Raw genomic sequence first — 21117 nt, 5'->3', positions numbered from 1 at the left:
TAAATATTGAGCTTGTTTTGCATAATAGTTGGGCTTAGAGCCAGGGTTGTTGTGAAGGTAGCCCTTTGAAGTATGTTACAAAAGCGTTAAGTAGGCTCCGATTCCTTTGTGACAATAAAAGAATATTTGGTATTTTTCTTTTCCCGTTAACAGTGGAATCAGAACAGAAATATCTACTATGAGCCTCTGATTGTGTGTATCTTTCTTCCTGGAAAGGGAAGGGAGCACTTAATTTTAGATAATATGCCTAATTTATTTAAAAAGAAAATCAGCACTTCCTGCTTTTCTGTCTTTTGAAAATAATGAATGTTTTGAATCTCAAATCTCCCCAAACTGTGGAGGCATAAGCAATCTAACTGGAGTTGTGTGGTAACTCTAGTTCCTGTTGCAGGAAGAAATCTAAGTTTCTGTAGTGCCAGTTCCATACTTATGTGCTATTCTAGTGTCACAATGTTTAGAGGTGGATGATTTCTCAAACGGGAGATGGTTGCTCAAAAACATCTTTTACTTCAGAAACAGGGATTCTGTGAACCAGACAAAGTTCGTTTGCACTTGCAGATGTAATTTAGGTTAGGTATTTTTATTTGGTGGACTGAACATCAGTAGTAAGCTGTCTGACCAATGAAACCATTTGCAAGTCAGGGTTATCTATCTGGCTCATTTTTACCTGCCTAGAATATAAGTGCAACGCTCTGTGCACCATTGTTCGGAGTTAGCATTGTTCCTAGGTGATGGCTGTGTCATTTTTTTTCCTTGTGCTTCTTTTAGGTCTGGAAGGCTGTGGGTTGGAGACTGATTGCTCTCTCTTTTGGCCTTTATGGGCTTCTTTATGTATATGAGCGCCTCACCTGGACCACAAAAGCGAAAGAGAGAGCTTTCAAACGGCAGTTTGTAGAGTATGCTGGTGAGAAATTGCAGCTTATCGTCAGTTATACGGGTTCTAATTGCAGCCACCAAGTCCAACAGTGAGTTGCCTATATTCAGCTAAAACCTTACCTAAATTCTGTTGTTTGAGTTTTTTTTTAATTATATTCCTTGTTAAAACAAGATAACTCTGTATATTGAAATCAAGATTTAATAATGTGTAATGATACATGTGTTTTAAAAGAATATTATGGTTTTTTTGAATCACCGATGTAGTATTCGGGTGCTGTTAATCATTAGTCTTAATGTACTTGGGTCTCTCAAGTTGCTCTGACGCTCTAACGTATTCTTGTGCAAAAGTGGACAAATGAACATCTGAGTCAGTATCATCATCACTATAGAGCAAAGGGATTTATTCCTTGAATTTGCTGCTTAATCGTACTTTTCATTGTATCCAACTACTCTCTGTTTTGTAGAGAGCTTGCTGGAACGTTTGCTCATTTGTGTCAGCAAGTAGATGTCACACGGGAGAATCTTGAGCAGGAAATTTCTGCCATGAATAAAAAAATTGAAGTTCTGGATTCACTACAGAGCAAAGCAAAACTGCTCAGGTGAGATTTTATTATCCCATATACACAGACATTTGCATACAAGTGTTTTTCATGTGATTGCCCCGAGATGTTCAGATTAGGGTGTATCTTTGAGTGCAGTCCGTCTTCCATCATAGTGTTAGATGTGCAGACAACAGCATCTTTCCCTACCAAGTCGTGTTCCTTTTCACTATGTACTTTCTCATGTCATGTCTACAGTCATTTAAATCTTCTGTCTTACAAAACACATTTTCCTTCTTGTTTTTGGTTTGTTTGGAATTACTGTTCCTTTCCACTTGTCAAAACATATAGTCCTCTACTCCTACAAGCTCCCTCAGGCTATTATAAAATTACGCAAAAAGTCTCGCCCTCACCTGTGTACACAGTTGTCTGGTGTTTTTCTTCACCCTGCAAAGCTGTCGGGAAGAATTTTTCAAACATTCCTTATCCACACAATAAGATTAATGTGAAGTTGTGACCAAGATCTCAGTTAGAACCTCAAAGCCTAGGGACTGTTAGCAGGCAAGTGTTCCTGACCTGAGGAAGGGCAAGGAATGGTAGCAGCATTTTGGAATGAACCCCTGGCACTCCTCTCCATGCCTTGCTGTTTGCTTGTTTTAGTCATGGTGCTTTCAGATGGGCTTGAGAAGAGCTATTTTACTCACCTAATGGAGACTTTTTGTCCTTGTAGGAATAAAGCGGGTTGGCTTGACAGTGAACTCAACATGTTCACACATCAGTACCTGCAGCAAAGTAGATAATGTGAGAAGAAGAGAAAAACAACACTGTTTCCCTTCAGTGCTCTCTTAATTACTGCAGAGAACATGGTGGGTGATGGAATTCCCTAAAAGGAATGAGCAAAAGCCTATTGCTATGTTTCCAGTTGCTGTGTGAACAACAGGATTCTGCTTCCCCATTTTGTGTCCCACCTCTAAACACTAGCTGTTTATAACTCTTTTTCCTTCTTGTGAGACCAGGCTACTTCAGAAGGAATGTGTGCTTCATGCATTTACAGAGGGCTTTTTTAAAGCAAAATCAAGTATGGTAACAAATTCAAACAAACAAATGTTATTCTGACATGTTTTTATGGAGTCATTCATTTACTATGTGAAAGTAGAACTTTTGACTTCCGAGCCCCAAGTTTATGTATGTATGAGAAACAGCTGTTTGTCTAAACACAGATCCTGTGCACACAGACGTAATGATGGTTTCACAATGCATTTATAGCCCATACAAGCCTATCTCCTAGGTTAATATTCCGTTACTATACAACACGACAGAGAATCACCGTGTCCCTTCATAGAAAGGTTTATTACTGTCAGTATGTGTAAACCTGTGAACCCAGTTCTCCTCCAGAGCAAGAGGGACTAAGACTTTGCTTTGGTAACCTTATTGTCTTTGGAGTTAGTATCTTCCTCTTAAGAGCTCTTTAATAATGCAGTCTGGCACATTTCATGTCATGGACAAATAGTTTGCAAAGACATAACCAGTTCCTGTGAAGGAAGTTGCGCTGATAATTTGGTGGTTTGTTGAGAAAGAAAAATAGGAAAGAAAAGCCAGTTGACAGAATGTAATGAACTGCCTTATGTCATAAGTTAATGAACGTGGGGTTTCTTTGGAAATGCACAGCTGTGTTTCTGGAAGCAGGCCTTCGGAATTCCATTACCACTATTTGATCACAAGAACAGCATGCGGATTACAAGCTGTAAGAGATTTTGCTTCATGTAGAGTTCCCATGCAGTAATATGATTTGATTTTGTTTCTCTTCTGTTAAAAGTATGGAATAAGCTAGCAAGTGCAGCTCCTGTGGGGTGGGGGGGAGACCTGTCCCTTGTATTTCAGGCCAGGGCAAGAATGGGTTAAGGCAACTTATTTTTTTTAAAGGTGTTCTTTATTTGCGAAAAGATGAAATTAATCATTGAGTTTTGCCCTGAAGCAATTTTGAATTTGGAGTATAAGATTTGGGAATTGTAAGGACTTGAGTCTCTTCCTGTTAATAGAGGAGAAATTCCCACTGATTTCAGTAGTACCAGGATTAGGTTCCTATGCTTCAAAGCTTCTTTCCCATTTGGTGGGTCAGTATTTTGTCGTGTGTTGGGTATAACCTTTCTGTTACCCACAAAATGTCTGAGGAATCCAGAATCAGATCCTTGTAGTTCTGAGGTCAGTGACAACCTAAATCTCTTCAGCATCAAACTTTAGAGAATGTGGGCTATCTTTGAGCAGGTCCCAGCTGAATTCAGAACTAAGCAGTGGGGTTTTTTTACTTATTGACAATGAGACTTTTCACTTGAAAATGGTATCGGCTGGTCTTAAGATTTCTCATTCATGCTCAGGTATGAATATGTGTGCCTGTGACAAGTCCCCTGTTTTGTGTGTTGCAAAAGTTCAAGAAAGAAGAAGCTGCTTGGCATCTGAGGCAGTAAAAATAGTGAAATGTCAGTAAGTACTTTAGGCTGTTCTAAGATTTGCAGTAAGACTTGAAGTATCTTGATCATGTAGGAGCTGGCAGTGAGACTTTTGTTATGTCCCTGGAATGCAGGAGGCAAACAAACCTTTCACTTGCAGTAGACAGAATCCAACCCAAACTGAAAAGCCATTTTCATCAGAGAGCTTCACTGGCCTTGGTCGGTTTCCTCAGGCAAGCACCAGAACGTAATATGGCTTGGATCAGATCTGAGAATGAGTAAGAAAGAAATTTGAATCCTTACCTCTGGAATTGTGTTCTCTAGGCTTGTGGTGAAGTATACCGGAATAAGTGGAATCATCCACTGTTATTCTGTCGCAGGTATTATGTGAATAAATTCAGATCTCTAGTCTCTCAAGGTATCACACACACCTTTATAATAAGCTATTTACTATGAGTTAAAACATTAAGCACATCCCTAATACCCCAGGAAATTGTTGATTCCAGGTAGTGGGAGATGGTGATGTACTACTGCTCAGCAGCAACAGGCTACCTGAAATGCTGACCTTGCTTTTGAAAACATGTGCTGTTAGCTCTCTTCAGCAGGCCTTTAGGGGAAATCTGATAAATGATCTGATCTTTAAGCCAGTGTCTGATCTGTAAAGCGAAAAAAGATCGATGGGTTCATAGAATCTGGTGTCTTGCCAATGTGTGTGTTTCTGACACTGTTCAGATTTCAGTGATGTAGGCATTCTCACTATAGTGTTGAAACCTAACCTATAGAACGGAGGAAAGACCCACTTGAATTTTTTAAAGAAGCAAATCTGCTGACATGGGTGAGAAGAATTTTTAAGAATGTGTGTAACCCTTGTCCGTAGACACCTGAGTGGTCGAGAATCAAACTTTTAACAGAAAGGCCTATGAGCTGGATTGCTCTTAAACAAAATCCAGCTGTACTTCTTTAATTCAGAGTGGTGGAAGAATGAACGCTAGCAGCAAGGAGGCTCTTCTGCTTTTCATAAAGAGTGATAAACTAATCCTTAGAACAGGTGATTCCAAAACCAATCTTCCCCAAAATCTTATTAAAGAAGGTCAGCTAAATGCACTTTATCTTATTGCTGCTACTTATTTTTCTCATTGTGTTATGTTGATGGAGCTCTTTGAAATACTCTTACCAGTGAGTTTTCTCTCTGCTGTATTTAAGGTGATAAATTTGCATGAATTATTCCTGTATCAATGCTGTAAACAATGGAAACCAAAATAAAAATGAATTGGAAAAATATTTCTCCTGGTATGTTCTGCATGTCATGATACAAAGTCTTCAAGAGTAAGTATAATATATTCAGATGATGATATGCTACCATGTTCTAGTAAATTGCATGTTTGACAATAGTGATCTTTTATCTGCATTCTTACTATGAAAATTAACAAGGAAACCAATGATACTGAATTATCTGATAGAAAGTTTGAGAAATTCCTTAAGTTGTACTAAAAACGTCAGTATTAAATCAGTGATTTCTTGAGAATATCGTAGGAAGTAAGGGTCAGCAAATACAGTGTTAATAGTCTGAAGTTGTGGTGAATTAGTATTCTCAGCCGATAGATTACATTGTGCGTGTTAGAAGAGAAAAAGCCCGACTTCTAGTGATAAAATTTCAAAACGGCTGCCTTCTGGAGCCGTTGGGCGTGCGGGCTCCGTGCAGACAATGAGCCGTGGCGATTTTTTGACCCCAAAAGGAGGGAGTTCGGGGCCGCGTGCTGGCTCTCCGGCCCACCGCCTCCTCCGCCGGCCGGGCCGTCTGCCGCCGGGCGGCGCCTCGGGCATGCCGGGAGGCGCGGGGCGGGCCCACCCGCGGCGGGCGGCTGCTTGGCTGCAGGAACGACCGGGCCGGGGCCGCCCTGGGGAATCCCGGCAGCGGCTGGAGCGAGGGCGGGGATCCCCCGGCCGCGGGATCGCCTGGCGACGCGGCGGGGTGCTGCGCAGGTGGGCTTGAAAACGCGGAGTCGGCGTGGGGAGGCGGGAGTTTGAACGTCCGCAAGCCCTGGAGGCGCTTGGCCTGGCCTGGCCTGGCCAGGCTCGCAGCCTTCCCACGCCGTACTCTGGAGGGAGGGTTTGCCAGTTCTCTGTCGGCTGTCGCCTCTTAAAGAGGGAAGGGGAATTTTACGATGCCCAGGGCCATCTCCCCTTCCTCGTGGGCATGGGAGAGCTGAGCCAGCGCGTCTGCGCAGAAACAGCTGTGGGAAGCTCTGCATAGGTGTTGGACAACTTTCTTGCAGAGATGAGAGTTCCTAGCTCCCGAAACAGCCATTATTTATTGTTCTAACTGCGAGAAGCTAAGCTGCTTTTCACAAAGGATTCAGACTAAAGCAGTTTCATAATCTTGAGCCCCTGGGGTTGAGCATGAAGGACTCACAGCTTCTTGTTGATTATGCTAAGAGTGGATCTCATCTGGTAAAACCCTTCCAGAAAGTCCCTTGACTAATGTTATTTTCAGAATATTTGCTTTCCGATGAGCAATGATGAGAGGACGCTGAGGAGCTTTGTCTTGTGAATACCGTGAGAACTTATGTTTTGTTTAAATGATCTCAAAGAAGTTTAGTGCCTCAAGACTGGTATTTCTATTTTACATCCAGTAGTGGACCTCTCACTTATTTCTTGTAACAAAAAGACATTTGTAGTTTTTTGATTGTTAGCATTGCTCTATGTTCTTCCCAGTGCTGTTGTACAGCATATGCATTTGATTCCTCATCTCCAGTTGCTAAGGTAGCAGACTCAAAAACAAATCAGATGAGCTTTGGAGAAGGATTTGGGGATCCTTCAGATCAAAAGGTCCTAGAGAAGCACATAGAGAACATAATTGATCATTCTAGCAAAAAGCAATGTGGGAGTTTAGGTTTAGGGTTTTGGGTTGGTTTATTTAAAAAAAAAAAAACAACACAGCACTTTCTCCAAATTTAGAGGAGCTTGTGATGTTGTAAACATGTTGAACAGCATGACAGCCTTCCAGTCAAACTAAGTTTTATTTATTTATTAACTCATTTTTTTCCCCTCTTCTGATAAAAGGGCAGTAGCCCTTAGTGATTAATGTGTGGGATTGGAATTGTCTGAGCCCTAGTCCTGAGTCATAATTGAGTCCTGTGGAGCCTTCCTGCCTGGGGGACGTGGAGGACAGTTTTCACTCAGTATTTCTTTTGGATGTAGTAAATACATTCATATTCATTATTCACATTTTGAACTTAGGAGCATACTGGTATTATCACAGTATAAATTTTGATGCTTAAAAAGAACATTAAAGCAGAATTACATAAGGTTGTCCTAAATATCAGCCTCTGAATCAAATGTCTCTTATTTAGCTATTTGATGTGACTTTTTTCATGTTTACTGTTGCCTCTATAAGAGTCTCTTGCCTCTATTCAGTCAGCTACCAGTTTCTGGGTGCAAAATATTTGACATTACATCTGAGGGAAAAGTAGTATGCAGTGGTGCTAGTTCCTAGAGTAGAGAGTTTTGAATCTGGCTGATTTCTCAGGAGCAATGACCAACTTTCAGTGTTCCAACAGCTGTAAGTGTTTTTTAATGAAAAATCCTCTGAAAATGGTTCCTCCTGAGTCTGCTTTTTCACTTAATGCTTCCATTCATGTAGTTCATCCTTCCTCTGGCTTTACAAGAAAATGTTTTCATAGGATGGAATTAGACCACCTGAAGAGATTGCGTCAGGCCAACCAGGACCTTCTACAAAGGCTCAGAATGAAGCAGGAAGAGATCAGAAAAAGACTTCCCAGCAAACCACTCCTTCCAGCATCTCTTCAAAATAGAACAGCTACTGAAAGATCTGTCCCCTTGCCCGAGAGAGGGGTATGTGTTGTGCCTATGCTAGGAGGGCTGGGAAGCAAATGGACCTTGTAGGGTAGGCAGCAGCTCTGCCTGTGGAGCGGTGTGGTAAAGGAAATGTGGACATGGAGCAGCTGGTAGAAAGTGGAATATGGATTCTGTTAGAAAAGAAGCTGGACTTTTGTTTATTGTTTATCCTGTGGTCTCAAATATGTTCTCCTTGCAAAGGGTTCAGAGATCAGGTCCTGCCTAAGAAATGTAGGTTTCTTAATCTAAGATGGGAATGAACGTTGTGGAACATAATCCTTTTGTTTCTTCTAAGCACAAAGGCTGAAAGTTTAGTGGTTTCTCAAACTGGGAAAAGCTGCATTTAGCTGGAAGTGAACCCCTTTCTTATTCTCTCCAAACAATAACGTCTAATGAATAATATAAGGATTTTGCTTTTTTCCCCCACAGGAATTTAAAGGGGTGAGCAGGCTAGAATGAGAAGTTGATTTTCGCTTACTGAGTGAAATGTAGTGAACGGTATTTGTAATCTGAATGATGCCCTGTGGTCTTTGTCCTTACAGAAGGAAAATGAGGTCAATGCTGCGAAGTCTACAGCTGACCCTGCAATGTTGGTGTCCGTGGAACCCAGAGCTTACGCAGCCAGAGCAGCCCTCTGTTCATCTCTTAAACAGAGCAGCAATGACAGAGGGATACAGCAACAACAAGAAAAGATGCAGGAAGCTGTAGGTTTGGATTCCAGCTTTCCTGGGAAAGAGAAGGATGTTATGCCAGTGTGTGAAATCATTATGTGTGGCAGAGAAACCTCTGGAGTGGATAGGGATGGCCATGCTCGAGGAAGTCCAGAGAAAGAATCCTTCCTTCTGGGACATGGAGAGAACAGAAAACCATCCGCTCTGCTATGTGATTTCCATGAGAAAAAACAGCTTAAGGGTCATCTGGACCCATCACGGAGCAAAATACAAAGTGAAGAGACCAGCAAGCAGCACGTGATCATTAGAGAGCCCATAATCCGTAAATCAATCTTGTTGACATCGCAGTCCAAAGAGTTGAAGGTAAATGGTGAAACTAATGCTTTCTCATTTTCATAAGTCAATATAGAAGGACAGGGCGAAAGGGTCAGGAGAACATTACTTGCCTTGTTCCCACTGTGTAAATTGGGAGTTGGTGTCAGAACTGTTCCCAGCCTTAGCAGCCAGGGGCTGTTGGCAGTTTGTTCAGCTCCTGCTTTCCTTCACCCTTGAACCAGACTAGAAAGCTGTAGCACTTCACTGTAAGTGAATGTAAACGTAAGTAAATGACTCTTTGTCATTTGCATATGTGATTCATATGCTCAGGAAGAGCAGCCTGGTGCAGTGCTTGTTTCCTTCAGTGTGAAGGGCAAGCTATTGCCGTGATCATCCTCCAAGGCAGCACGGGTAGCCTGATGCTTGGGGATGTGTGATGCAGGGAAATCAGCATTTTGTTTAAAGCCCCAAAAAATACCGCCTTACCCTGGGCAAGTACCCTGCGTCCTTCTTCTATTTTATGAATTGAGAGGACAAAGGGCTGGTGAAGCAAATTACTGGTAAAGGCATAGATAGAATCCAGCCTCAAAGTAAGCCACAGCCGTCCCATTTGAACAGCTGCCAGTTATGTCCTAAGCTGTACTTTTGAACGTCCTGCTAGATGTGTCAGAAGTGTTTATGAATTGTTTTTTTCCCTGAAGGAAGCTGGTCATGTGACTTTTCAGTCTGACCCTGAAGAATATACCATGCCTGTGAGCAGCTGGTCCATGCGCCCTTTCCTGGGCTATGACTGGATTGCAGGTGAATCCTAAACGTCAAGCAAAGCCCTCGGCGTGATTTGGTAGTGGGAAGAGTTAAAACACAGTTTATGACCCCTTTAAGTTGAGCTGTGACAGAACTGTGGACCTAGAGCCCACGTAGCAGGTCTCAGCAGAGGAGCAACAGTTTTGTCAGAAGCCGTTCCTCATTCAGGCCAGAGGTGACCTGTGCTTCCTGGGAATGGTGAAGAGGCAGTGGTATGGGAATCCAGGCAGCAAATGGCAAAGCTGAGTGGGGTCAGAGGGGATACCAAGTAATCAAAATGAATGAATGCAATAAGGGACCCAAACCACACAGTAAATCTCTGGTTTGCCATGATGGTGTTTGTGTGAGGCTTGTTTGGTGCTTTCCCAAATCCGGTAAATCCTTGAACTGTTCTCTTTCCTTGGTGTTCTCAGGGCTCCTAGATACAAACTCTTCAATAGCAGAAAAATCTGATCAATACTTTGCTGAGCTGCACGAGTTCCGGCAGGCCAACAAAGAAGCATGTGTTCATGAGCAGCACAGGGAGTAAGTGGGTATGGGAGAAGGGCTGGAGCAGCAATGTATCCCTTTAGAGTAACGAGAAGTATAGTCTGATTGGAGTGGGAAATTGTGAGGGGAACTTTGTAGGCCTTTACCTCCTAATCAGAAATGTATGCTTGGAAAAAGGGGGCTGTTCAGAGGGCCTGCCCCTGGTCACTAACTGATTTGTTTGCGTGTTTCTTTAGGCCCAAGGCTCTGGATTACATACTTCCTGAAGAAGAACCAGGTTTGATAAGCAGTTCCCATAAGTGTAAGATCAGATTTCTTCCTAACCCAATTTCTGTGAACGAACAACTGAGCAGTCTTTGTCTTTGCCTGTCGTTCTGAGAGAGCCCCACATCATGCAAGACAAGGAAGAATGTGTTATTTTTAGCTGCAGCTTCTAAACCAGCTTCAACTTCCTACTCTGAAGATACTTGAGTCTTCTAGGGATCCTCTCTCAATTAGTGTTATTTTGTCAGGGTTTCTTGTAATTGGTTAATGTTCTCTTTTTAAGTTGAGGAGGTTGAAGTTTTGGTTTTGCTTTTTAGGAACTTATTTGGGGACAGGAAATGTAAAAGATATTTAAGGAAAACCAGCTCTTTCTATAGAATGCATGTATGGCACTGTGGTAGAACACAGCTTTGTTGACTGGGTTGAGGAACCTTCTGACAAACTAGGAATACCATGATGTTTCATTACTCTGTGGCAGGTGTTTACTGTTACCGATTAAACCAGCGCCTCTTCGCTGTCCCTGTGGATTCAGAATCTGCCTGCCCTGTGTGTAAGATCCCACGTTCTCACCAGCCCCCAGAGATCCTGGAAGAGCCAGCCTATGTCAGGTAGATAAGAATTACTGCTTTGTAATATGCAGAACTCAAGGAAACAATAGGGAAGAAAAAGCTAATCATGAGGGAGAAGACAGCATCAAAATAGCACTGTAGAAGGTTGCTCTTCTCCAGGCAGAGATATCTCTTGCTTAAAAACTCCCTACTGATCTTTCCCATAAGCAGAACAGTTTTGAAGTCAGTGAGACATGAATGTTTTATCTGAGTTTGGTCCAGAATCTGAATATACGTGTTAAGTGTCTAATGCCCTAATCCAAAACTGTTAGGCTTGGTTCACTTTGAGATTAGACCCTTGGATTCTAAGTGGGGAAGGCATGCAAATTTCCTCTGCCTTGTCGAAGATGTAGGCAATTACTTCCCTTGTGTGGTTGCAGGGTCAGCATTCCCAGGTCTACCCTTATGCCTACCTACAAATACAAAGCCCATCGCAGGAAGAGCTTTGAACCAGCAGACAGTTTAGGATTACCTTCGGTAAGTTGCAGTCTTCTTGCTGATACTGATGGCACAGCCCAGGCTGGGCATTGTTACAGCACAAGAAGGAAAGAGAATCTGAGACTTATCCCCTTGGCAGGATTTCCACTAAAATTTCTGATCTGGGTCACTGAGATAGCAAGAAAAGCCATTGGTGTGTGCTTCTCAGTTCATACCTTTGTGTAGCTGGCATAAAGTATATGACATATCTCCAAACGCTTTACACTGAGAAAAAGAAAGTGCCATATGGAGTTGTATACTTCTGGGGCATGATTCAGCTGACTTATTTCAGACATTGACCTTTCAACATGATGAAGCATACCTAAGAGTGCCTGTGTTTCTTTCCACAGATGTAGGGAGTCTAAAGACAAACTTCTGTGAAGTATTCACAGTGTGTAGGGGCCAGGCAAAATCAATAGTGGGAAGGTTGGATTTAAAACTGGTTTTATAGAGTTGGTCCTGTATTCCAGCCACTAGGCAGTGCTGCAGGCAGTATTTACTAATCAAACCCAGCCCTGGCCTAGAGATTTCCAGGGAAGAGGTAGGAAGAAGCCTGCTTTTGAGGTTTAGGGTACTGGATGAGTCAGCTGAGATAGGTTCATAGAGGTTGGGTGCTTGAGTTCACAAAGCAGGAGATTGTTTCAGAAATAACTAGCCAGTGAAAGGCAGAAGAGGGGACAGCTGTGCAGTTCTGCCTCGTTAGAGATTTCTTCTCTTTTCTGTTGGTCATATAAAACTCCTCAAAAATTAATTAATCACCTGCTAAAACCTCCTTATGCAGAAGTTACTATTTAGAACTAACAGGTCACAATAGATTAAAAAGGGTAAAGCACTCCAATGCAGTATTGCCATCTCTTTTCACAGCATTGCCTGGCTGGCTGGGAAAATCTCATCCCTTCCAGCGACCCCACACTCAGCAGTTTGGATCTGCAAGCTTCACTGGAAGAGAAGCCTTTTCACCATCCTCGCCTGGTAAGAATAGCCTATTAAGAGGCCCTGGAATTGCACAGATGGGAATTGCAATCTCTCTAAAGGATATGATAATCATCGATGGCTGAGGAACCAAAAATGCCTGGAAGATTATCTGCTTATCTCCACAAGTAAATATTTTCCTTCCGCTGCTGTGTAAACTAGCGTGCACAGACACAAAACAGCAAATGGAGCTGGGTAACAGGCAGAAGCCTGCTCAGCTCACCAACCTTCATCGACATGGGAGAAGTCACTCTGGCTTCCTTTGATTAATTGCCTCTTCATTTGGATTCCAGAACTCAGTGTCCAGAGTGTCAGGAGGAACCAGAACTGACCAGCTTCTGAACCTGACCCACTTGACACACTTCAGATTTAGCAGTGCTTCTCAGCAGAGGGAGCAAAACAAACCTGGACACTACAGAGCAGCTCCAAGTTTAAACCCGACTGCCTCAATTCTGTGAACCACTGATTTGATTGCCCTGGGGAAGGGATGGGCACTGGGTGTGGAAACAACTCTGAATAAAAATAAATCTTTGAACAGATTTTTCCTAGTTTTCATAATTGTGCGTATACGTGAGCAACCAGTACACATAGCTGAATGTACAAACTCTCATGTATGTTTTTTCACTTTTTTACCTTTTGCAGCTTCTTCTAAGCAGATGCATGAGCTTTCCCACGTAGGGCTGGATAAAGTGATGTGTACTGGGTGACTAACTAGTACTGTTACCACTAGGACAGCCGTAGCATCAGAGTTCATCTGCCACCTCAACTAAGTAATCCAGAAGTGTATTGTTAACTCTGAATGCCAGGGTGAGGAACTGGCCCGTCAGTGGCCTGGTTCAGTGGAATGCACATAAATATGTTCATTTCGAAATGTTTGAAACATGACACATAATTTGCTAGTGCTCTAAACTTGAGTTACTCAGTAATTTAGTTAAAAAAAATCCAGTTTATTTTCAGTGCAATGTCTGTAGCTACAGGGTGCATTACAGCAGGGTAATTATAAATGTGAGAAAGCATGTTAAAGTAAAATGAGATTTTATTCATCGAAAAGCTGCATAATGCCTTAAAATGTTTGCAACTTATGCTTGCCTCTGCTTTTCCAAGTTTTTTGGAGATAAACAAAAACAAAACCATTTTGGAGTTTTTAAATTGTACCAAACCAAAATATATAGTGTGATTTGTTTGAATTTTATAGATTGATCTTACCTTCCTTGTCTAAAAACAATAAAGCTGTTGTTTTATTTTGCCTTGAATAAGCCTGAAACAGAAATTCCTGCCTCTAATTTATTTCTGGCAGCCAACTTGACAGAAGGAATTGGGTTTACACCAATGATATTTTCAGCTTCTTGGCATTCACTGTTATTTATATATCAAATACATTATTTATTAAGTTATATGTATGCATAGACTTTTTTTTTAGGCAAGGAAAGAAATATTGCAGCTTTATGAAATCTTAATGTTGGAAAATGAAAAGGATGACTGAGCCATTTAGCTTTGGGTTGTGCATGTGTAGGGTAAAGTGAATGGAATTGGTCACGTTATTTCCATTATTGAAAGTACTAATTTTAAAAGAAATGAATCCAGTGAATATTAACCACTAGCTGCCAAGCGTTATACTATATAGGGCAAATTCAATATTTTTACTACCTTGCCTTCAAACCCAAAATGTTAGAAGTCATAAACCTTTTCTTAATTTATCCTGAAATAAATTACAGCAAGCCTGCTTCACTTTATAAATAGAGAAAATGAAGCACTGTAAGATTGAGTAACTTATGTGAGATCTATCAGGTGAACGCAGGATGGAACCAACGTTGAACTCAAAATCTCTCTTGATAGCTAGGAATACATTCAATCTTTTACACTTGTGAAAGTATTGAAAGTGTAATTATGACTCTCTTCCTCCACCAGAAGCAGGTGAAAGAAGTCAGTGACGCTGCACCTGCTTACCCAAGTTAACCTCAGTTTTTCTCTTTGTATGTTGGCTCTGGCCTGTTTGATCCGGCCCTCATTTGCAAGCTGAAACAAAGTGAAAATGCTACCTGTTTATGGACCCTTTTTTTATTTTTTTTTTCCTTCTTCATCTCCCTCCATATCTCTCCATTGCAACGCAAAGCCTAACAGTACCAGATCTTCTCCACAGCAGTAAATCTTTCGAAAAGGTTCTTTTCACTCTACACGTGCTTCGGGCTAGCTTTAACTCTCTCTTCATACCCTTCCTCTTGTGTTCTCACATCCCCTTTCAGATGGAGTTTCTCACAAATGCTGAGTCTCAAAGTGTTCTTTTTTTTAATTATCTGACCCATCCCACACGCCCTTTTTGCTAATTAAAAATATTTCATTTTCACAGTAGGAGGACCGATTTCAATTTTCATGTTAAAATATTGGCACTGTAGTTTCCTTTCTTGTCTGAACTGGTATAGGGAATTGTTTCTTTTGCTTTTTGTTTATTACTGTTTCGGAGCAGAAAATCTAATTTGCCTGTTAACTTAGAGAATGACCTGATGGTTCTAGGTTGTTTTTATAGTTATGTCTCCATATCAGTGCAGTATATGCTTATATCGTGATCCTTTTTGCATAGGGAATCTAACCAGTGTACTCAGGTTTTCCAGTAGAGCTTAAGCAGACTCTGTGTTTTGAAATTTCTACTCTGAGTAGTGCCCATGTCAGTTTGTAGTTGATAATATACAGAAACAGGTTTTTCTGTCAGCCAACTTGGTCTTCACTTTCCATTCATAATTGAAATTATCAAAAGATTTTGCAATTGGACCTTGGTTAATATTGTTAGTACATGATCCAGAATTTAATCTAGAACCCTTTGTTTGTAGCCACCCTGTTTCTCTGGAAGAGAGACAGGAGGTCTGAAAGTGAGTAAACCCATATTTTTTTAATTAGGACACCAGGCCATGGATGTGCATGGAGGCCTCATCTGCTAGTAAGAAGGTGATTCACGTATAGTCAAGCTTCTGATCATAATCTCACTTCACTTCAAAAGTTACCAAAAAGATGCTTGCTCTAATTTCATGTGATCTGCAGCTGAGGTAAATGTGTGTACCCCTTTCATCTGTTTTCTCACAATCACTCTGCTGAGATCTGAAGGCTATGGGCTAAGCAATGTGGCTGCTGATTGTATTCAAGATGTCAAAGTTAGAAATTGTAGTTAGTTTAGTTTGAACAGCAGCAATGCAAGGAATAACAACCAAAAAGTCATATCTAGAAAGCGAGGTCAGGCTTTATGAGAACCAGATTTTTTTATTTTTGGTACTGAATATGACACAAAATGTCAATCCAAAAGATGGGCAAAGGAAGTTTTATCCAGCGTAGGGTAATGATAAGTAACAGGCCTGCACAAGATGCCTTTGAACCATGTGCTGTGAGGCGTAGTTTGGGTGTGGATACGTTAATGGTGTAATAACAAGATTTTGCACGGTGGCTTTGTCCTCAGTAAGTGTTGTGCAATCCAAGATAATACACCCTTTCCTGAAGGGAGGGTGACTGAGATGTCACCTGGGGGTACATTGTAAAGGAATATTTCTGTTTTGCATTTCATCCACTGTTAAAGCAGCTTCTGCACTTGGACAGACCATGGATGCTGCAGCAACCTGAGCTGTGACAGAGCCAGTGCTGGAATCTGCACGGGGGGGGCGGGGTGGGGGTGGTGTGTGTGGGATGTCGGGATTGTGGGTTAGGAAAACGGGAACATTTGAGGGCAAGGGGTTTCTGGAGAGGAGGCTAAGCAGAGGTGAGACTGAGTAGGAAGCCAGAGTGGTGAGAGGTGTGTTGGAAGGAGGCAGAGGGCATGAAATACTGGGACTGTAGAGAGAAGGGCTGGATTGGGAAAGTAGGAATGTAAGATGTGGGGTGGTGGGAGCCCTTGCTGATCTGGGGTTCAAAATGGTGTGGTAAGGAAGAGTTCCCAGCAGTGTACCAGTATCTCCAGGGCTATGTCCTTAGCCACAAAATAATACAAGTACTGAACGTTGCGCAGGCACAGGGCTCTGGGATAGCTCGTCTCTTGCTGGAGGTAATCATGCTGCTGCATGGCCTGTGGCCAAGATTTAGGGAGATACATCCTCCTAATGCCCGAGATGCACAGTAATCCCCAAAGAGAAAGAATTCTCTACAACAGTTGGTGAGGAAGGATCTGCTTAAACCTGGCTTTGCGTTGCCATTACATTAGAGACTAGATGTTTGTTGTAATGGTTTTAAGATTAATTTTTTTTATCTTGATCAGCTAGAGGCAGGAAGAGAGAACTCAAATGTGCCCATACAGAAGTGGCAGTCTTCTGCAACGAGGCATAAAGTCCTTCAGGGAGAAGGCAGGGATCCTTCACTCTGATGTGTGACTGATGTGTGTGATTACAGTGGAAGAATTTGCTAGGAGAATAACATATGTATTTGGCAAAATTGGAAGCTACTATATTGTTCACACTTCAATGCTACTAGAAGTTGGAATAGCCAAAGTGAAGCCCAGCATTCTTGATTTGACCAGGATTATTTTTTTTTTACGTTCATAGCACTTGGGACATGCTGGCTTAGTCTGCGCAGCTGTGTCTTCTGTCACTGGCTGGCTCCAGTGTGTGTGCCCATTTGTGTTCATTCTCTTTTGACATGAATGATGACTACCTGCTGCCTTAATGGTAAAACTGGTGGGTTTGTTCCCCTTTCTGACTGTATATATAACACTGATTTATAAGCTGGGAAATCCAGCTTTGCTTAATTAAACAAATTACACACAGTAAATAATGCCTTTGTGATTGGTTTTGACAGAGAAGTGTAGTTCAGCCTTTAAAACGTAGCTCAATCTGCTTCTCAGTAACAGTGTTAGACTGCCATCAGTGTATTCTCTGTTTGCTTCCTCTAGGACTATTGTAAGATAGTTTTGGTGATGTCTCAGGATCAGGTGTTTCTTGCTGTCAGTACACTGTAAGAATTAATACCAAGAGTCTTGAATGAATGTAGTGCTGATTTATTCATTCTGTTTAGTTATCAGAATGTCAAGGAATGACTGTCTCCAGAACCCTCAGGTGAAACATCTGCATGTGGCATGGTCTTGCTTTTTGAATGATTTGCAGACTTTGATTTTGGTGGCTTTCATGTCTTTGGAACTTGTGTTTTCAAAACCCAGAAGAATTTGTTTTCAGAGTGTGTCAAATCTGAAAACTCAAGAGGCATTCTGCCCCTTCTCTTTGGAGTTAAAAACCTCGATCTCACCAGTTTCCTGGGTAATGGCAGGCCAAATGTAAGGACTTTGTTTTCTGCTTCAGCTGGTGTATTCCATTGGTTTCTGCAGAGCAAAAATATGCTGCTAGGGTGAGGAAAATAAGACCCTAAATTGTCAGAGTTGAGATGCTCAGCTATAGTAATAGAAAAAAGTTTTAGAGACTTCAAAAAAAACTGCGTCCTGAAATCTTCCCATTCGTTTCTTTCACAAAAGTTATTTACTATTTCCTGACTTTTTTTTGTTTGTGTCAGCAAGGAAGGCTCATCTTGCTTCTGTTAATAGATAAGCTTTATAGCTCTCAGCTTTTAGATGAGGAGAAACAGAGTACCAGGAAAGGATATGAGGATATGAGTTACCCAAAAAGTCTGTGACAGAACTGGGAACTAATGACTCCCACTCCTGTGTTTTAACCACATGGCCAGTCTTCCCCAAACATTTTTATTTTTGATTTTGGATTAAAATGTATAGAATTGGAACTCTTGGTGCTTTTTCAATTTCCTTGTTTTACTTTGCAGGCACACACATAGAGCACGTTTCAATTGCAACAATAACATTAACAGTGGTGTATCAGTGAACAAAGATAAAACATTTGTGCAAAGGGTAGTTAACAAGGAAAACTCAGGCATATCTCATTATTTTGAACTTTGAAGTAAGATTCTTTGTCGTTCCAGTGATAGAGATCCAGAGTTAATTTGTTGAATTAACTAGAGTTTGTTTGGATTTATATTTGAGTAAATGTGAGCAGAATTTCTTGTTCTTACGAGGAAGTGAAATGCTCATAATTACAGTAATCTTCTAAAAGGGTGCATTTATTCCCAAAGTAAAAAAAAAAAAAAAAGGTAAATTAATATAGGGAGTGCAGTAAGATCGTAAATAATTTCCAGTAAATGAGAGAGTAGTGTTTCATCCTGAAACAGCTAGTTTATTTGGGAGCTGTTTATTGACTTACACATGAACTTCACAGGTTAAATGCTTTGGTCAAGTAACTGAACCTGGCTACAAAACACTTGTCTGTCAGTTAACATGTGCAAAGTATCTGAAAGTAGATCTTTTGTGTAATGAGAAGGTTCTGAAAAAGCTTCTTTGACCTCTCTGGTTCTCTCCTATGCTTGAATTTCTCGCTTCACAGTGCTTTTCACTGAAATTTTCTTGAGCTTCTTCTGCCAAGAGTTTACAGACTGGAATTCTTGAGTGCCTGAGTATGTTTTCTTGTTTGATTCTATTCACAGTTGAATAGCATTTTCCAAAAACTGTAGGTGAAAACTGGATCTGATGGGTTAGATTTTAGTTTTAAAAAATCTCAAATAATTAACACCAAGACTGGAGTACAAGAACACCATTAAAAATGCTAAGTCTGATACTCAAAACTTAAGAAATGCTTAACATTGCACATGCCCACTCCCTCCAACATGATTTTTATTTACTGTATCCAAGCAGTCCAAGTCTCCCTCACAAGCTGTCTTCCTCCCTAGTGGGCTGGTCTCCTTCCTCTCCAGTTCTAGTAATGAGTTTCTTCTAGTCTAAGCTTTTTCATCCCTTCAGTTGATTCTGTCTTTGTCCTCTATATGAATTATATGGCACTTTCTTTCCAAAACTTCACTTTGAAGGTCCCCTTGAAAGCAAAGGAAATAGTCTTCCTCTTCTCAGTTCCAGTTCCTGGTCATATGCTGATGAGGAGAAATTGCTATAGAGAAAGTCTGGTTTTGCTTCTGAAACTCCATGTGGGAATTCAATGATGTGACGATATTGCACAATAGGCAACTTTGGGAGTTGTGAGTGGCTTGAGAATGGAACCAATGGCTTTATAGAAGCCTTCCTGCACTTTCTGGTTAGCTAGGGGAAACCATGAGCTTTACAGAACTCCAGACAAAGACTTTGACATGAGGTAAGACCAAGCTAAAGTCAGAGCTGGTGCTCATGGATTAATTTGTATCAGTGCAAAGGCCCAAAACAAATAATGCTGTTGTGGGTCATCTAGATTTACAGTCTGATTACTCCAGCAAATGAGCAGCAGAGAAGGCTTTTGCTTTAAATTAAACCAGTGCTAGGGACATGTGAAGAAAGGGCATGAAGGATCTTTAAAATGCCTCAGCCTTCACATGGTATTACCTGTCCAACCTTTATTAGACACCATTTTCTTTACAGCTGTAATGATCAAGTGGCTATCCTGTCTGCACTGTGGAAGATTCACCCTTGAGCCTCTCCATTTCTAGCAAGGTATGGGAGGAAGGTCATAATACAAATTACATTCAGGTAATAACATCTTTGTCAAGAGCTTTCTCTGTGGAGAATGACGTGTAAATCTACCACTCTTTCAGAAGCTGTAGTCAGAATTACTGAAACTACAGACATGATGTGATCTTTCTTCTAAGGTCGTCGCTGGCTCAGCCAGCCTGTGGGCGTAGTAATTCTGTGATAAGGTTTTGGTTTCTTTCATGGAAGCCAAGTCTTTCCTGAGAGCACTGAGTTCTCTGTCAGCTCTTCTCATTTTTCATTCTGAGTCAAAATGCACTTTAGTTTTGAAGCTACTATGCACCAGAAAAAAAGACTTTTTATACAGATTCTTTTTTTGTTACGTTAGTTATTTTATCACCCTATATAAAGGTAGTAGTATTAGTCAAGATAACAAAAACAGATTTATAAGATTTTGTTATCCATACAACTTTATATCAATGATATCCGTAAAAGAAATGTAATTGAAAATTAAGCTATGTTATCATTATTATTAACATGATCAGTCACACATTTTTAGCTGCTTAAATTTTTGTTTCAGTCAATGTTCTGAATGACTGAACCCAGTCAAAAAGTGAATAAAATGACAGACATATCATCATATCTTGTTTTGCATATAAACATTTAATCCAAATCTCTGGTAGCAGAAATGCATGCTTACACTTCCAGAAAATTTGACTTTTTAAGCATAACAATACCAAGAGTGACTGCTACTTCTGGAAGGTCAGAGAGTAGCACTGCCATATATTGTACTTTTAAATTGAGGATATGTTTGGTTGGAATGAAAACCAGGGAACATGAATGGAGTCAGTGGGCTTTTTGTGGGGGGATTTACGGATCTCGGCCAAAGCAAGACCTCTTGCAGTAAGACTAATATGAGCTGAGAAGATTCTCTTTTACCAGTACAACTAGGTTCTCTGCTGTCTGGAGAACTCTTCCAACAGCTATGTTGTGGCTCAGAGTTAGCAAAAACAATTATTGTTGACAGTATTTCTGAGCTTCCAGTCAGGAACTGGCTGTTTCACATAAGTACCTTTTGACATTATATTCTGTGATTATAAAAAAAAAAGAAGTAACCTTATCGTTTCATGGGAACAGACCAGGATGCATATCCTTCCATGGGTTGTTCATTAATTGCCAAGAAATTTTCTGTGCTCAGCAAGAACACAGCTGGTTGAGACAAAAGTCCCGAGTTGCAAACAAACAAGAACTAGGCTGTTCTTTTATTTTAGATTGCTGGTTTGTGTATGTATGAAACTTTATATAAAGCAAGGAAACTGGTTTCTTTTTCTATTATTTTTACTAGAGAACAGAAACACCCTGTGAGAATGTCCATCTACTGAG

General features: G+C 41.0%; 2 protein-coding genes across 13 annotated transcripts in view; both read left to right on the top strand.

Moving 5' to 3' along the window:
• Positions 1 to 5128, top strand: part of MFN2 (mitofusin 2) — a 13621-nt gene extending 8493 nt beyond the window's left edge. For 3 of the 4 annotated variants that reach the window (XM_054849576.1, XM_054849575.1, XM_054849577.1), the window contains exons 17-19: positions 769 to 965; positions 1341 to 1475; positions 2146 to 5128. In XM_054849576.1, the coding sequence (XP_054705551.1) occupies positions 769 to 965; positions 1341 to 1475; positions 2146 to 2215 (402 nt within the window). In that variant the 3' untranslated portion in view covers positions 2216 to 5128. The remainder of the gene's footprint in view (positions 1 to 768; positions 966 to 1340; positions 1476 to 2145) is intronic. The other variant, XR_008580093.1, reaches the window with a different exon arrangement.
• On the top strand, positions 5066 to 12859 carry MIIP (migration and invasion inhibitory protein). Of its 9 annotated transcripts, none has more exons than XM_054849580.1 (10): positions 5066 to 5188; positions 7546 to 7717; positions 8263 to 8754; positions 9408 to 9507; positions 9924 to 10035; positions 10236 to 10300; positions 10742 to 10871; positions 11252 to 11348; positions 12213 to 12320; positions 12614 to 12859. In XM_054849580.1, exons 1-10 carry the CDS (start codon positions 5079 to 5081, stop codon positions 12776 to 12778), a joined length of 1551 nt encoding a protein of 516 aa, XP_054705555.1. In that variant the 5' UTR covers positions 5066 to 5078; the 3' UTR covers positions 12779 to 12859. The 9 variants fall into 9 exon arrangements, 8 of the variants coding, with proteins under 8 accessions (XP_054705555.1, XP_054705558.1, XP_054705554.1 ...); XM_054849583.1 differs by having other exon boundaries at positions 5087 to 5188; positions 7506 to 7717; XM_054849579.1 differs by lacking the exon at positions 5066 to 5188 and adding an exon at positions 5657 to 5845 and having other exon boundaries at positions 10236 to 10276.
• Positions 12860 to 21117: the final 8258 nt, after the last annotated feature.

The sequence above is a fragment of the Grus americana genome, chromosome 21, assembly GCF_028858705.1.
Source record: "Grus americana isolate bGruAme1 chromosome 21, bGruAme1.mat, whole genome shotgun sequence".
NCBI classification, from domain to species: domain Eukaryota; kingdom Metazoa; phylum Chordata; class Aves; order Gruiformes; family Gruidae; genus Grus; species Grus americana.
This window is presented reverse-complemented; position numbering and strand designations above follow the sequence as displayed.

Coding starts and splice junctions, on each gene's coding strand:
- MIIP (XM_054849578.1), top strand. CDS start 5,685: ATGCCGGGAGGCGCGGGGCGGGCCCACCCGCGGCGGGCGGCTGCTTGG. Junction 8,755..9,407: donor CGCAGTCCAAAGAGTTGAAG/GTAAATGGTGAA, acceptor TTTTCCCTGAAG/GAAGCTGGTCATGTGACTTT. Junction 10,301..10,741: donor GATAAGCAGTTCCCATAAGT/GTAAGATCAGAT, acceptor ACTCTGTGGCAG/GTGTTTACTGTTACCGATTA.